Source organism: Vulpes lagopus, chromosome 4 (genome assembly GCF_018345385.1).
Source record: "Vulpes lagopus strain Blue_001 chromosome 4, ASM1834538v1, whole genome shotgun sequence".
Classification (NCBI taxonomy): domain Eukaryota; kingdom Metazoa; phylum Chordata; class Mammalia; order Carnivora; family Canidae; genus Vulpes; species Vulpes lagopus.
Window position 1 is genome coordinate 53,028,618 of NC_054827.1, and position 17,557 is coordinate 53,046,174.

The 17,557-nt window shown below is 35.9% G+C and overlaps 1 protein-coding gene across 2 annotated transcripts in view; it reads left to right on the forward strand.

The window, feature by feature from the left end:
- The first annotated feature begins 3,674 nt into the window (after positions 1-3,674).
- LOC121489170 (probable maltase-glucoamylase 2) overlaps positions 3,675-17,557 on the forward strand; it is a 90,350-nt gene continuing 76,467 nt past the window's right edge. The window contains exons 1-3 of one of the 2 annotated variants that reach the window (XM_041751801.1): positions 3,675-3,737; positions 8,029-8,131; positions 12,125-12,204. In XM_041751801.1, coding sequence (XP_041607735.1) covers positions 8,029-8,131; positions 12,125-12,204 — 183 coding nt within the window. In that variant the 5' untranslated portion in view covers positions 3,675-3,737. Of the gene's footprint in view, positions 3,738-6,058; positions 6,185-8,028; positions 8,132-12,124; positions 12,205-17,557 lie in introns of those variants that run through there. The other variant, XM_041751802.1, reaches the window with a different exon arrangement.

Consider the following 17,557-nt stretch of genomic DNA (forward strand, 5'->3'; position numbering starts at 1 on the left):
AACACAAAAAACAAAACAAAAAACAGAAGCACTCTTTTGGGTCAGGGACTTGGTGAAGTCACTCTGTCTCTTGGGGATCATGCCTCCTCATCTGCAAACTGCTGGTGTCAAAGCTGAAATTTCCAAACACTAGAAAGGGGCTTTGCCTTGCTCTCTGGGAGTGGGTGTAGAAGGCAGATTGGCAAGGATCTGAGCTCCCCATCCTGTCTTCAATCACTCAGTTACATACTGGAATTCTATTTGAATAAAGAATTTTAAATACATATACATAGATATTAATATACAAAAGTCTATATAATACATACACTTAAATTTTTTATTCAAGTGGAATATATATATATATATATATATATAGCCTCATATACATTTCATGTATCATATTTATGTAAAAAGTTTGAAAATCAGTACACCAAGTCACCAGTTCCATAAACATTTTGGTCCCAGCACCTCTTTATAATCTGAAAAAATATTGAGAATTCCAAAGCTTTTGTTCATAGGGTTCTATCTATCAGTATTTATTATATTAAAAGTTAAAATGATTAATTGTACACCTAAAACTAATATTATACTGGAATTTAAATTAAAACTTGGGAAAAAAAATAAGAATCAATACACATGGAGCCATATACACTTGTGGCTGCCTTGAAGCAGACCTGTAACATGGACCTACACCTGTAACTCCTGGCAAGCTATTGGGGAAAGGTTGGAGTCTTTTTGAGACAATCTCTCTCTCCAAGGCCACATAATTTCACTTTAACTCTTTAAAGAGTTAACTCTTTAACTCTTTAAAGTCTTTAGGTATGCTAAAAAACAAACAAAAAAACAAACAAACAAAAACCAATCTGAAACCCTTTCACTTAAAGAGGAAGAAATTCATTCCTTTTCTTATTAAAACTAAAACCATCCTTGTTATAATATTAATCATCATAGTTACCTACAAAGACAAGGTTTGTGTTGACCTTGGCAGATGTGGTCCAAGTGTTGGCAACATTCCTTTCTTGTCATTACAGCAATATCATTGAGATTTTTGAGTCTTGCCTTAGAGGAAGGTACTTTGAAAGTTAAGGGCCATGCATATTGTTGGTTTCCTACTTGATTCAATCATCTGCTTGCTTTGATCACTTCATAAGTTCTGTCAAGAGCTAACTTTACCATCCTTTTTACTAATAAGCAACTGGAAGAAAATTAAGTGGCATGCTTGTTTCTTCTCTTCAATATGTCTCTTTTTCATTGATCAACACAAGTATGTGACCCAGTATCTTCCAGTTGCTAGTGAGCAAGAAGGGATGGCAAAGTTAGCTAATTTCTGCACTTTAGGAAACAGATAATAGCTGGGATGGTCAGCACTGAAATGTGAATGATGTCATAAATGAGCCTGGGATGTGGGGAGCTAAGAGTAAACTATCACACAGAGAATAGAATGATCTTATGTAGCAATAAATCTCCTTTCTTGATCTTTTGCCAAGATACCATCCCAATTTGAAATGAGATCCAGGGACATTTTCCCTCTGACAAAGGCTCTCTTTTACTAGAGTTAAAGATAAGGTGCTTATGTCATTCCTGAAGTTCATAAAGGTAGAAACCAAGTTTCTCTCTCTCTCTCTCTCTCTCTCTCTCTCTTTCTCTCTCTCTCTGTGTGTGTGTGTGTGTGTGTAAACTTGCCATACACAACATTTGAAGCAAACATGGACTACTATTGCTACTACATTATTTATGGATCTTAGATGCCATTGAAAGATGGCATACCCTCATATATTGTTATATATATAGGATATATGACTATATACCCTCATATATTGCTAGTGGGAATGTAATATGTCACCTGCCACCATGTTGGAAAATGCAATTCTTCATAAAGTAAGGATAGAGTTGTCATATGATCCAGAAATTTCACTCCAAAGTGTATCCCCAAAAGAATTGAAAATGTATGTCCACACAAAACTTGTATGTGCCTGTTTATAGCAGCATTGCTCATAATATCCAAAAGAAGGAGAAACAAGTGAAAGGTACATCAACTGGTGAATATATAAACAAACTGTAATATATCAATGTAATGAATATTATCCAGCCATAAAATGGTATAAAGTACCTGAAGGCACTTAATACCTACAACAATATGGTTGAATTTTGAAAACATTATGCCAAGTGGAGAAACCAGACACAAATGGCTGCATATTGTATGAATCTATTTATAAGAAATGTTCAGAATAGGCAAATCCATAAAGATAGATAGTAGAGGGTGCCTGGGTGGCTCAGTTGGTTAAGCATTTACCTTCAGCTCAGGTATGATCCCAGAGACCTGGGGTGGAGCCCCTTCCCTGCTGAGCAGGGAGCCTGCTCCTCCCTTTTGCTTGTGCTCTCCTCTTGCTATTCCTCTCTCTCTCTCTCTCTCTCTCTCTCTCTCAAATAAATAAATAAAATCTTTAAAAAAGTATAAACAGAAAGCAGATTAGTGGCTGCAGGAATGGGGGAGAGAAAAATGGGAAGTGATCACGAATGAGTGATGGCTTTCTTTGGAAATGATGAAAATGTCCTGGAATTGGATAGTGGTGATGGTTGCAAAACTCTATGAATATACCAAAACCCACTGAATTGTATACTTTGAAAGGATGAATGTCATGGCATGTGAATTATATTTCATTATAAAAGTAACCCACTTTAGCTTGCTTAAGAACAGAAAGGAATTTTGAAAGATATTAATGACTCACCGAAACTCCAGGAAGTCTAGGGTGTCGGGTTTGGTGTGGACTATGTGGCTAGGTACAACAGCCTGATTGCCTTGTGGGAGGTTCCACTGCCACTGTCTTTAGTACATGTCCGGCAGCCTGTACCCCCAATACCGAGCATAGGATGCCACTAGGTTCCCAGTCCCTGCTGCCTCTGAAACAATGTCTCTTCACCATGCTAGATTCTGCATGGTACCTCCTTCTCTCCACTTTCTTCCCGGGTCACATCTCATTGGCCGAGCACAGGTCACTTGCCTCTACTTTGGCTGAAAGGGAGATTGTGAAAGAGAATTTCTAGCCCCTTACTTGGAAAGTCAGAATTCTCAAGGTGGAAAGTTCCTTAAATATTAGAAATTTTTTATAGGTGCCGATCAAAGAGCATGACAAATTTCCAGTGGAGATGTCTTCCCCCTTTGAGATTATATAATGTCTACTTTGATGGTGCTTTTTTTTTTTTTTATTGAGAATAACTGATGGGAAGGCTTATTTAAATTAATGGAAAGCTTAGTTATTCAAGAGACCTTTGGGAGACAAAATGGAAAAAGGAACAATGTGGGTGAACCAAGCATGAGACATTCATTCTTTCATTTACTTATTTAACAAATAGCTATATATTTAAAACTGTAGATGTTGGGCAGCACCTGCATGTAGGACTGAAGATGACCAGCTCCTGGGCAGTTTAGGCCACAGGGACAGACAAGCAGGTATAATGTAGTATGACAAGCAAAGTAATTGGATATGAACAGGAACACAGAAGAAGCATACTATTAGGATAAAACCCCACCTTCCTCTTTTACTAACAAATGGAGCTTTCTCCAAGTCACCGGGAAAGCAAGGGCCCTTTTATGGTCAGTTGGAAAATGCACTCCTCTCCTCCAATCGCCTTCAAATTTACAGGGCAATAAATCAATCCTGGCAGAAGCTGGCAACACCAGCCTTCTCACCTTTGCTCAGTGCTCCTCAAGAACCAGTGAGGAATAGACACAACAAATAAAGGGATACGGCTATGAGGTGAGTACTTTTCCCTGTGCATGTGGTGCTTTGAATAAGTAGTGTTCTTTTTTTCTTATAAATGCCCCTATCTTCTCTGCTACATGATCTGGACAACTCGCACTTTTCTTCTGAACCTGATGTTTTCTTCCTTTTCCAGAAACTATAAGGAGTGGGGGGGGATGAGATAGCACATGGAGTCACAGACCTACTGGACAGGAGAGGGATATGTGTGTGTGTGTGTGTGTGTGTGTGTGTGTGTGTGAGTGTGTGTGTAACAGACGGAGAAAATCAGATGCATGATGTTCCTCTCTCACTGGGATAAAACAGGAAAGAATAAAAAAATAGTATTCCCTCCTGGAAGCTAGCTGAAAATGACATGGATTGAGAAGAGAGTGGATGCATCTCTTTGGGCAGAGAGGGAAATGGTATACAATCATTAAGGTTTTTAATAATAACCTGGATTTTAATTTTTCTAAAATTGTGGTTGATAATGTGGCTGTAGGTAGGAAGAGTGTCTAAGTAGCAGAGACTTTGTACCTTTAGGAATCCCCATCTACCTGCAATCTGCCAAGATGGTAATAGTTCTTGTGGCAGGAAAATGCCTGAGGTTGTCCCCAGGGTATCCTGAACTTCCTGAGCCACAGGTGTTAAAATTGCTCTCCCAAGGATTCAGGAATTGTGGAAGAGGTGGCTGTCTTGGCTGGAAAGGGTTTGTAGAGGCTGGAAAGGAAAGTCTCCTCATGGAGAGACACAATGCTTGGAGAAGGGAAGCTGAGTGAAAATTGTTTGCTGTGGTAGTGAGTCGTGGCCTCTATGTATAAGAAACAAAGTCAGGTATTGAGAGCATGTGGGGTGGATCCATCAGACTTCTTTCACTGCCTGAAATTCCACCACTGAAGGTCCAGCCTCTAGATCTGTAAACTCTGAAGTGTAGGAAACATTGTGGAGACAGCAAGAATACTCAAAGACTAGTGTAAGAGGCAGAGCCTTAGTGTTTGCCTCAGTTATACCACTAACCATGGCTAGGCAAACAAAGTTCCTTAACATTTACATGAAATGGGAATCATAATGCCTGCCTGGTGAACTTTGATGTATGGGTATCATGGCAATATAATAATATAATAATATATATATAATATGGAGATTAAACTTTTGAATAACTTAGAGGAGACAAACCTGATAGATTTAGGCTAACAGGAAAAAATATTTAATACACTCTAACTTCAATCCCAAACCTCAAACCTAACTCCCCCCTCCCTTGGCAAATTATCTGTAGATCCTTGCTCCTTACCTCCATTTCAGAACTAAGGTGCTTTTTTACTTGGCTCATTACACATTAACCAAAATCCTGCCTCAATTAAAAAGTGAAACTAGATGCATATGGAAAAACTAATAGAAATGGTCATGGCATTGGGCCAGGGCTGAGAAGAACAGGGGTGCAGGGAAATGCAGTTAAAGGAGAGGTGAAGTAAAAAAAAAAGAAAGAAAGAAAATTCTTTGTTCACATGGATTTAAAGGTTATCATTACACAGTTGTTGGTTTGGTGTGGCTAGAACGTAGAGGAGAGAAGAGGCAGGGGAGGTGGGCATAGGAAATGTCATAAAGACCTTTGATTACAAAGCTAAAGAGTTTATATATTATTTGAAGAACCACTGAGGACTTGAATATAGGAAACCCAAATAACCCTGTTTGTGCAGTAGAAAGATGAATCCATCTGCAGAATGGAAGCAAGGAGCCAGTGGGGAAGCTGTGGTCACAGTTCAGGTCAAGTTCAGAAATGATGGCCCGACTAAAGCATTTCTAGTAGTGATGCAGGGGAAGAAACGGATTTGAAAGATATTGGGAGAGGAGTCTGACTGGTGACTGGCTCTGAGAACTACAAGAAAGAGAGGAGTCAAAAAAGTTACGCAGACTTTTTAATGAAATTGTGATTCTGTTCCTCAAGATATTATTTGAGGAGAGGCCAATTGGGCAGAATTGGTGGAAGTTGGGACTGGGGTATGGGGAGAGATGAACACATTGTTCAAACATGTTGAATTTGGTTAAGTGTGTGGGACATCCAGGTGAGATGTCTAATAGGCAGTTGCACATATAAATATAAATCTCTGGGCTAGAAATATAGATTGCACTGTCCTTGGGTGTTATATGAAATCGTATGCATGGTGGAGCTTGCTAAAAGAGGGGATGGCAGAACTATGTTGAAAATATAGGGAATATCAATACTAGATGAAACAGAGGACTAAAAGAAAATTGAAGAAAAGCCAGAAAAGTGGGTGAAAACCAAGATTAAATGATAATCAAGGAATCCAAACATGGAGAAATTTGGAGAGGAAGGAGTGGTTGATAGTGCTGGATGATTAAGAGAGCGCCCATTGTATTTAGCAGCTCAATCACCAGTGACCTTGGCAGGAGGAATTTCAGTGGAATGCAAGAAACAGAAGCCATGCCAACAATATAGGAGGAAGGTAATGCAGATAGCATTCCATTATCTTTTTGGAAAGTTAGCTATAAAAGGAAAAAGAAAGTTATAATGGTACGTGGAGAAGGACACAGAATCGTCACCAGAGTTTAGGATGATTTGGGATGTACTTTTAAGGAGAAAGAGCACATTCGGAGGGAGAGGTTTTAATGCAAGAAAGAGGAAGGATAATTGGTGGAACAAGATTTTTGAGAAATTCAAAGTGTGTGGGATCTACAGAAAAGGTACAAGGGTTATGCTTAGACAAGAGGAGGGAAAACTCTTCCTTTAAGAAAAGGGGGAAAGATAAGAATTTACCTAGATATGGATAATTTTTATAAAGAAGTTTGGGTTGAGAAGCAGGGAGATGAAATAGTTTCTGCAAAAATAGTTGTTTTATTTGTGATGTTGGGGATGATTTTGGCTGAGAGTAACACCATAGGTGACACCTTGAAAACAAGGATTAATGTTGGAAATTTCTCCTGTGAAGAATGAAAGAAGGTGGCAAGATTGTCAGTCAGTTTGAAGGCCCCGTGTATTTGTCAGATTATGAACCCAAGGCCATCTACATTGCGCTGAGTGCATAAACCCGGAAGGCAGAAGTTTGGATCAATGGTTTCATTGTATGGATTCACTTAGCATATAGGGGAGCAAGGAAGATGAGAGAAATAATAGCTATTGAGGACTACGTCAAGGAAGGATAATAGCCAGAACAGACTAAGATTAAGAGGGAGTGGAACAGAACAGAAGCCTCAATGTGATCGAAGAATAAAGAAACAGTGCAATGAGAGGCTAAAAGGGAATGAGCTTCTGCCCAGTAAATAGGAAGTAGAGGCTGGGAGTTTCACAAGTGGAACAGTTCTGGGGAGTGATAAATTCCAAGGAATAGCCAGTGTGTAGGGGCAGTGGGAAAAGTACTGAAGATGGTGGAGAGTTGGTCAAGGAATGACATGGTGGTGCGGTCATGGGATTGCGAAGCATGTGAGATTTACTATAACTAGAGCAGAAGAATGAGAGCACCTCCAGAACCTGACTTCTGGAGGTGAAGAAATGCACACCCAAATAGCTAACGCCTCCACCTGTTTGTATGCAAGCCAGGACGAGCATCAAAGCTCTTGGGTTCCCTGATCACTACACACTCCAATCCACCAAATATTTTAAAGCCTGAGTCTATGGATGCATGATTGGCAGGGCCAGGGTGAGCCTCCAAATTTACGTGAGTTTGTGTACTGTGACCACGCAAGAAAGCGTTGTGCTGGAGATCAGGATTCGGTTCATTTTTCTTGCCAGAGTTTTAACAGGATTAGTCTCTTCTAAATAACTAAACACCTTACCATCGTGGCATGGAATTGGAATAAGAAGACTAGGATTCAGGTTTTGTTACTTTTTCCTTCCCTGAGAGTGCCCTCCACTCTACTGTGTAGGGTGGATGTGAGGATCAAAGTGGCATCTAAAAGGGCTTTGTAAAAAATAAATAAATAAATAAATAAATAAAATAAAAGGGCTTTGTGAGGCACCTTAACCCCTTGTCTCCCTCCTGTACTCCATTCCACTCCTCACTCTCTACCTCTAGTTCTTTATGTCTGATATATCCTCTCCTTGGACAGTATTCAATCCCTCCACAGACAAAAAAAAGGCAAGGGCTCTTTTTCTAGAGATGTTGGGTACACAGACTAGAGTTAATTGTAAACATTGTGATGAGTGGAAACCAATAGTCTCTGGATTATGTAAGGAGGAATGCTTGTAATCAAGTCATCTTGCAGATGAGTTCACATTCTAACCATGATGCCTGTCCTTTTGGATTGATGGGGTTTGCGGTTTGCTTAACTCTCATTATCTGTGTCCATCTAGATGGCAAGGAAACTCACTATATTGGAAGTCCTTCTGATCATCTTCTTCCTAACTGTACTGGCCTTAGATATCTTCTTGATGTTTTTTGTGTTGAATATTGAAGGTAAGGAGGATGCTTGTGGCTTTGGGGTTGGAAGGATTGGTAAAGAAAGTCCCCTCTGGATGCCAAGGACGTCCTTTCATTCTTTTGCTCTTCAGTATGGCAGCATATTGCATGATCCACAACCCACATCCACAACTAAAACTTGTCAAAAGACAAGTGTTCTTTTTCCACAACAAAACCTTGAATGCTAGTGACATTCAGGGTCCCAAATCCCATTTGATGAAGTTTAACAAGATGCAAAATTAGGCTCATCAGGTGTCCAGTCATAAAGTAATAGAACCTTTAAAAAGAAAGAACAGTTGGGGCAACAGGACCTAATCCCATTACATTATGAAAAAGGAAATTAGATTATAGGCAAGTTGGGGGCTGATTAACTTGGCTTAAATATATTAATTACAATTAGCTTCCAGCCCATATTCTGATTGAAATAGCTGTGATTTCTTCATCAATACCTTTGAATCTGTTTTCTCTCACATAAAAGCATCTAACAGAACACTTTCTCCTCTATGTACACAATACTCTAAATAATAAAATAATGTGTAATACAAAAAAAATCTATCCTTAATTAAAACAGAATTTGAAGTTTATTTTGCTTGCTAAAACTCACTTCAGACATGTATTTTAAGCGAGCATTGAATAGAAACGCTACTCAATCTCTCTTCAGCACTCTCCACAATAAACATTAGGGCGCATTCTAGGAACAATTATGTCTTTGAAAGATGATTTGAAAACTATTGATATAAACTATTTTTAGTCTATTAGCATTTTTCCCCTATTGAATTTTTTTGGGGTAACAAATCCTATGAGATTACTATCCAACGTACATGAATAAGTAGTTTATTTTAGTTAACATAAAACTAGATCTTCACACCTGAAGGTGTGAAGGCATTTACCCTAAATCACACTCTAATTCATGCAGAGTAATAAAATACCACTTTCACCTGTTCTATATGTTGGGCTTCTTTAGAGATGCTTCTTGAAGATATTCTTCCATGAGTTGAAAAGGAAATTTTTAAATTTTTTTATTGTGATAAGAACACAACATGAGGTCTACCCTCTTAATAGATTCTTAAGTGTACAAGACAGTACCATCATTCGTAGGCATGATGTTGTACATCAGATATGTAGAACTTATTATTCATCTTGTGTAACTGAAACTTCATACATGTTAATTAGCAACATCCCATTTCTCCCTCCCCTCTGGCCATGGAAACTATCATTCTAGCCTTTGTATCTGTGATTTTGACTATTTTAAATCCTTCATATAAATGGAATCATGTAGCATCTGTCCTTCTGTAACCAGTTCATTTCACTGGCATAATGTCTTCCAGGTTCATTCATGTTATTGCAAATGACAAGAGTGCCTTCCTTATTTTATGGCTGAATAATATTCTGTTATATGTACGCACATCACGTTTTCTTCATTCATTGATTGATGGACACCTGGGTCATTTTCACATATTGGTTATTGTGGATAGCACTGCAATTAGCATGAGGATGCTAGTATCTGTCTGAAGTTTTGATTTCAATTCTTTGAATTCTTTGAATAAATATCCAGAAGTGGGATTGCTGGATCATATAGTGCTTCTATTTTTAATTTTTTGAGGAATTTCCATATTGTTTTCCATAATGGCTGCACCAATTTGCATCAACTTCACCATTAGCATACAAGGATCCAATCGTTCCACATTCTCACCAATCTTTCTTCTTCTTTTTTTCCCTATAATATCCATCCTCAGATGTGAGGTGATATCTAGTTGTGGTTTTGATTTAAATTTCCCTGATGATTAGTGACATTGAGCTTCTTTTCTGTTGGCCATTTGTGTGTCTCTGGAGAAATGCTTATGGAAGTCTTTAGCCCATTTTTTAATCAGATTCATTTTGTTTATTTTGTTTTTACTATTGTGTTGTAGGCATTCCTTATATATTTTAGAAATTTGGCCATTTTCAGATAGATGGTTTGCAAATATTTTCTCCCATCCTTTATGTTACCTTTTCATTCTGTTGATGGTTTCCTTTGCTGTGCAGAATCTTTTTAGTCCCACTTGTCCAATTTTACTTTTGTTGCATGTGCTTTTGGTGTCATATCCATGAAATCCTTGCCAAGACCAATCTCATGAAGTGTTTCTCACATGTTTTCTTCTAAGAATTTCAGTTTCAAGGGTCTTACATTTAAGTCTTTAATCCAATTTTAAAATAAATTTTTATTTAAATATATATACAAATAAGTATAGAGCCATAAAGGTAGGAGAGTTGTTTTGATGTCTTTTCTTGAATAGAAACAAAGATACTAAAGGAGACCTATTATGCCTACAATAACTGTTGACTCAAGCTTCAAATGGAATTCTGGGTTTTGACTGGCTCATGGAGCCTACTGAACCAGATCCTACTTCTGATGTTACATTGGCAGGTGGCGGGAGTGGGGTGGGAGTTCATAGAAGCGACAAAGGCTAAAGTAAAAATAGCCAATGTTGAGTGAAGATCTTTGGCCAAATGAGAACAATAATATTTATCTACCTAGTTTACCTCACAGGTGGCTGAAAATGAGTGGGGAAAAAAAGGCAAAAAATAAACAAAAAACAAATGTGTGGGACAATAGGGTATCAGCATGTAAAAAAATAATAATACTGGATCCCCACCTGACATCACATAGGAAAATTAACTCAAAATGGATCAAGACTTGAAATGTAAAAGCCAAACCCATTAAATTCTAAGAAGAAAACACAAATATTTTGACCTCGAGTTAGGCAACAGTGTCTTAGGTATAATGCTCCAAAACATAACCAAAGAAAAGATAGGTAAGTTTTATTTTTAAAAAAATTGTGCTTCAAAAAACACCATCAAGGAAGTGAAGAAGCTCACTGGATGGAAACACATATTTGCAAGTGACATATCTTATTCTTGCATCCAGAATATATAAAGAAATATTACAATTCAAACCTAAAAGGAAAAACAGTCCAGTTTTTAAAATGAGCAAAGGATTTGAACACATTTCTTCATAAAAGATTCACAGATAGCCAATATGTCATGAAAAGATGTTCAATATTATTAGTTTTGGGGAAATGCTAGTCAAAATCAAATACTCCTCATACCCACTGAAATATCTGTCATGAAAAAGACAATAACAATTGTTGAGGATGTGGAGAAATTGGAACCATTACACCATTACATAAATTGTACAACCATTACATAAATTGGAATGGAAAATTGTGCAGTCCCTTTGGAAAAGAGTTTAGCAGTTCCTCAAAAACTTAGAGTTAACCGTACTAATTAGCAATTCCATTTCCAGATATATAACCAAGAGAATTCAAAACATCTGTTCACACAAAAACCTGTATGGAAATGTTCATTGTAGAATTCTGTGTAATAGTCAAAAAGTGGAAGTAACTCAAATGTGCATCAACTTTGGAGGGGATTTTTTAGTGTTATATCCATACTATGGTTATGGTTCACCCATAAAAAGAAATGAAATGCTTGTTACATGCTGCAACATGGATGAGCCTTGAAAACATTATGCCAAATGAAAGAAGCCAGACATTAAAGACCACATACTTTATGATTCCATTTATATGAAATATTCAGAATAGGCAAATCCATAGAGGCAGAAGGCAGATTAGCATTTGCCAGAGACTGGGAGAAGGGAGGGATGGGGAATGACCACTAATGGGTATGTGATTTCTTTTCAGGATGGTGAAAATGTTCTGGAATTAGATAGTGGTGATTGGTTGTGCAACTTTGTAAAATACTGAAAGACATCGAATTGTACACTTTAAGAGGGTGAATTTGATGGCATATAAATTATATCTCAATAAAAACCAAACAAAAGGCAAATGTGTTTAGCACTTGTATGTACATATAGGTACTAGCTACTAGGGATCAATGTAGTGGTCAATACAGGAGAATTGGCTGAAAGTCTATAACTTCACCTGCATCCTTCTTGGAATTGTGATTACCATACAGATGTTCAATATTTTTCCTTTAATTCCTATACAGCGACTGCATTTGCTCCAGAGTGCCCAGAGATCCCTGAATCAGAGAGGATAGACTGTGCTCCTGGCCAGGTGGTGACAGAGGTCAGAGAAATGGGCTCCCTGATGTTGGTCTGCTGGGTTTTATTTACAGAAATGAGTATATGAAGTGGGACAAGGGTGGTGGTGGAGGGGATTATGGACCTCTGATTTGTTTGGAGTCAACTCTTTCACCTTATTAAAATAAACAGCAACACTGTGGAAGCAGGATAGGTTGGAAGGAACTAAGAATGTTGGCTCATGGGGTCTCAAGTCCAGAGTAGAGAGGGAGTTCATAATGTGTCATAAGTGTGATTCCAAGGATAGCTATGGGAAGGTTAAACATTTGTGGGCTAGACCATGTATTGCTTGAGAATAGAGGCCATCAAACACATATGGATGATTGAGTCAGTAATTTGTAGAACTCAGTGACTTGTTATATAAGAGCCTTCTAAAATTGGTGTTAAGTGGATCACTGAATCCTACTCCTCAAACCAATCTTACCTATATGTAAACTAACTAGAATTTAAATAAAAACTTGAAACAAACAAACAAAAAACCCAAGAAACCAAAAATAAAATGGTGTATTGGCAACAGATCTTCCAAATGAACATATGCTAAAGAATTTAGATTTTCTCCCTGGGTAGTGACCACAAGAATATCAACTCTTTAAACTCTGTTTAATTGTAATTTGTGACTTTATCAGAAAGGAAATATGTATTTAGATTTTATTTCTTTCCCCCATATTCTACATTCTATATCCCATAATATCCTACTGGGATATTAATTAGGACTGCATTGATTTTTTGGTTTAATTTAGGAAATATTGATAACTCCATAATTTTGAATCTTCCCATTCTAAAAACAGGAAGTCTTACCATATCAACTCTTTTTAATGTATGTATATTCCTCAATCAGGTTTTATGTTTCTCTTGATATGCATTTTATTACCTATGCATCATGAGGGGTTTTTCCCCCTAGATCTTTCCTGTACTTAGTTTCTATTGCATATACAATCCATTATATTTTCTAATTGGTGCTCCTTTTATTACTAATGATTATTTTGTATTTATTATATTTATTTTATATTATATTTATACATTTGTGTTCTATTAAAACATAACATGTTAATTATATAATTGGCCAGCTGAAATTTTCTATTATTTCTAAGTGGTTTCTGTAGTTCTTCTTCTTGAATTATTAAGTATACAGTTATGTTCTAGGCAAATAATGATACATAAGAATGGAATTTTTAGGGGCACCTGGGTGGCTCAGTTGTTGTGTCTGCTTTTGGCTCAGGTCATGATCCTGGGGTACTGGGATCAAGTCCCATATCAGGTTCCCCACAGGGAGCCTGCTTCTCCCTCTGCCTATGTCTCTGCCTTTCTCTGTGTCTCTCATGAATGAATAAATAAGATCTTAAAAAATGGAATTTTCAGTTCACAGGAAATATACATGTTTATCTTTCGGTGATCTTGCAAAATAGTTTTTCAAAATATTTGTACCAATTTACACTCCTGGTAGCAGTATAAGAACAATTACTCTGCATCCTAACCTTCTCTTGGTGTTTTTTCCTTTTTCTTTGTTTTCTTTAATGTAATTTTCACTTAAAAATTTTGAATATGGAAGTATGGTTTACATTATGTTTTATTAGTTTCAGGTATACAACATAGTGATTCAACATTTCTATATATTACACAAAACTCATCATGATAAGTATAGTTACCATATGTTACCATACGTTGTTACAATAATATTGACTATATTCCCTATGCTGTGTACATTCCACATGACTAATGAAGTTAAACACCTTTTCCTATACTTCTTGGCTACATGGATAATCATATTTATGAGGTGTCTTTTTAATTTTGTAACCAGTTTTTTTCTGCTGGGCCCTTCATTTATTCTTATTGCTATGTAGTAGTAATTTATATATTCTGGATACAAATCTTTTATCTTCTCTTATTCTGTGATTTGACTTTTAACCCAATGGTCACTTGTGGTGAAAAGTAGTTCTTAATTTTACTAAAATACACTTTAAGAGGTCTAACATGCATTTTGTATTCTATTTAAAAATTCTCACCTACTCCAAAGTTAGAAAAATATATTCCTATACATTCCTCTGAAAGCATTGTTTTATTTTTCAAATTTAGACTTTTAATCAAACTAAAATTTGTTTTTGTGTATGGTATCAAGTAGAAGTCCAGAACATTTTTTTTTCATGAATCCTTAATAGATCCATCATGACTTATTGAAATTACCATCTTTTCCCCTCTGCATTGTAGTGACACATTTATTGTAAATTATGTCTTTATATGTGAGGACCTGTTTCTGGAACATCTATTTTGTTCCATTATCAGTCTGTTCTTTTGCCAGTATCACATTGTGTTGATTAGTATAGTTTTATAAAGGTCATGATATGTGGTTGTGTAAGTCCTCCTTATCATTCCTATTTTTCTTCAAGATTGCCTAGCCTATTGTCAATGCTTTAGACTTATAAATACATTTTAGAATTGGTCTCTCAGTTTTCTCAAAAAACTCTACCAGAAATTTATTCTGTACACATAAAATGAATAAATCTGTAAGAAGTTCCATATTTACAAGAGTGAATATTTTAATCTATGGTCATGATATATTTTTTCATTTATTGAGATTTTTAATTTTGAAGTTTTTGGTGTAGAGGCCTGAAAAATTTTTCCAGGTTTTTCTAACTATTTGATATTTGATTTTATATAAATATTTTTACATTTTAATTTTCCATTTAAGCTATTGTTGGCATATGGGTTTAAAATTGATTTTTTGAATATTGATCTTATAGCCAGAAATCTTAAATTTGCTTATTAATTATCTTAGTTTGTTTATAGGAACTTTTGGATTTTTCTTGAACATAATGATACTGCAACTAATGACCATTTAATTTTTTTTTCCAATATGCATTTCTTCTTCTTTGTCTTATAACACCAAGGATTGTTTTTCCTTCTAATTTTTTAATATTGTTTGAAATATTTTATCTAAAAGGCTATATGAAGTTTCAGAGAACAGAACTTTCTGGATAATTTTTTTTTAAGATTTTTTATTCATTTATGAGAGACACAGAGAGAGAGGCAGAGACACAGACAGAGGGAGAAACAGACTCCTCGTGGGAAGCCTGATGCAGGAATTAATCCCCAGACCCCAGGATCACGACCTGAGCCAAAGGCAGACGCTCAACGCTGAGCCACCCAGGTGTCCCCTGGAGAATGATTTTTAACTAAACATAAGAAATAACCTTGCAGTAAAATATTAACTATGAAGGTGAAATATTGGATTTTGGAAGAAGTTGGCTACACATCATTTACAGAACTTAAGCATCTTTCAGAGGCACTACTGAAAAAATCCCTATATCAAATGGAAGTTAGATTAGATAAATTTCCAAACAATTCTCAAATTCTACTGATCAAATTGTTATTTGAGTGGAAAATAGCATAAAAGTCTATTTAAAAGATAACCGGAGAATACTCTTTGGGAAAGTTTGGTGTTAGAGGAAAGAATAAAGATAGGGAGACTTGTCATGAGTCAACCACTGTTGTCTAAGTAAGAGTTTATGAGAATCTCTGTTATTGTCTGTGGTGGAAGTGGAAATGGAAAAGAAGAAGGAAATGTACATCAAAGGTTTGACCTTTTGTGTCTGCAATACTGAGAATGGCTTAAAACTGAACTAGGGATGTTATGGCAGACTGCATTTAAATATATTGTATTTACCTGAATATATTAGATCTTTTGTCTTACTGCTGTTTACAGAGGTCTACAGACTTTGGAACAATTTATGGCAATGAAACTAACCTTTTGGACTTTACCAATCTCAGTTTCAGAAGTAACAGAGCTAATGAATGTTTGCCTCGAGCTTATCAATATCAGTAATATCAGTTATCTAGAGGTTATCCAGAACCTGCAAACTCTTTCTCCACTGATCCCCTCCAGCTTTTTTTGTTGTTGTTGTTATCTGGAGAAGATGAGGCAGGATCAGCTGTATATACAGAGAATTAATATGTACATTTAAGAATATTTTATGGTTATACTGTGATTGCTTTGTTTATAATAGACATGAAACACTGACTTAAGTTATATTCATATTGTCATTTTTCAATGTAATTACATCAGATGTTAGCATCTGAAATACTTGTCAGTACTATTCCTTTTCCAAATGAGCAGTGTTGTGACATATTCTTTTTTCTATTCTTTTCTTTTTTTTAATCACATTCCTTTAATAAGGAAGATTGAGACATTATATTTATGTACAGAGTAAAGTGGAAAAATCTTTCCTTGTTCATAATGCTTTCTCTCTACCTTCAGATCCCCTTCCCAGAATTAAGTCAATAGCTTGGTGTATGTCCTTCTCTTGATTTTTCTATGCTTTTGCAAATATCTATATATTTTGCACATATATTAATATATATTTATTTTATTTTAACAGATTATACTATATGTATTATATCATAATTTACTTTTTAAATGTAGGGCATTTAAATTTACCACATTATTATATCTTAAAAATAGTTTTCTTCTGGGGATGCTTGGGTGGCTCAGTTGGTTAAGCATTTAACTCTGGATTTTGGATCAGGTCATAATCTCAGGGTCATGGTATCAAGCCCTGTGTCAGGCTTCATGCTAAGTGCAGAGTCCCGTTGAGATTCTCTCTCTCTCTCTCTCTCTCTCTCTCTGCCCCTCCCCCTACTCACACGTACTCTCTCTTGCTCTATCAAAATAAATTAAAGATTAAAAAAGTTTGCTTCTGTTGAGATGATCATGTGGTTTTCTTTTGACAATGCAAATTATGTTAAAACATTTCTTAATTATGAACCATTTTTATGCTTGATAACCCTTAGTTGACTATTATGCATTAATTCTTTTAATACACTAAAATACACTAAAACGGTTTATAATACACTAAAATAGGTGTTTATAAAAACAACTATGTTTTTTAAGTGAAATTGGCTTATATATTTTTGTTTATCTTAACTTTTCCTTGTCTAGTTTGCTGCCAGAATTATTATAGTTTAATAAAATGAAACAAGAAACTATCCATCTTTTCCTAAGTTCTGAAAAAAATGTATAATATGAGAATATTCTATTCTCCAAGTCATCTAGGCAAAGTCTTTGTTTTTTGTTTGTTTGTTTGTTTGTTTGTTTAGGGAAGGTTCCTTGACTACTTATAATTTCTCATGGCAATTGGTTGTTTCAGGTTTTCTATCTCTTCTTATTTTAATTATTTAATATTTTACCATTTAAAGATTCAAATTATAGTTTAAAATTCATTGGCAAATATTTGTACAAATAGTTTTCTCACAATCCATAGTTATATTAAAAATCCTATACCTCTGGAGCACCTGGCTGGCTCAGTTGGTTGTGCCTCAGACTCTTGATTTTGGCTTAGGTCATG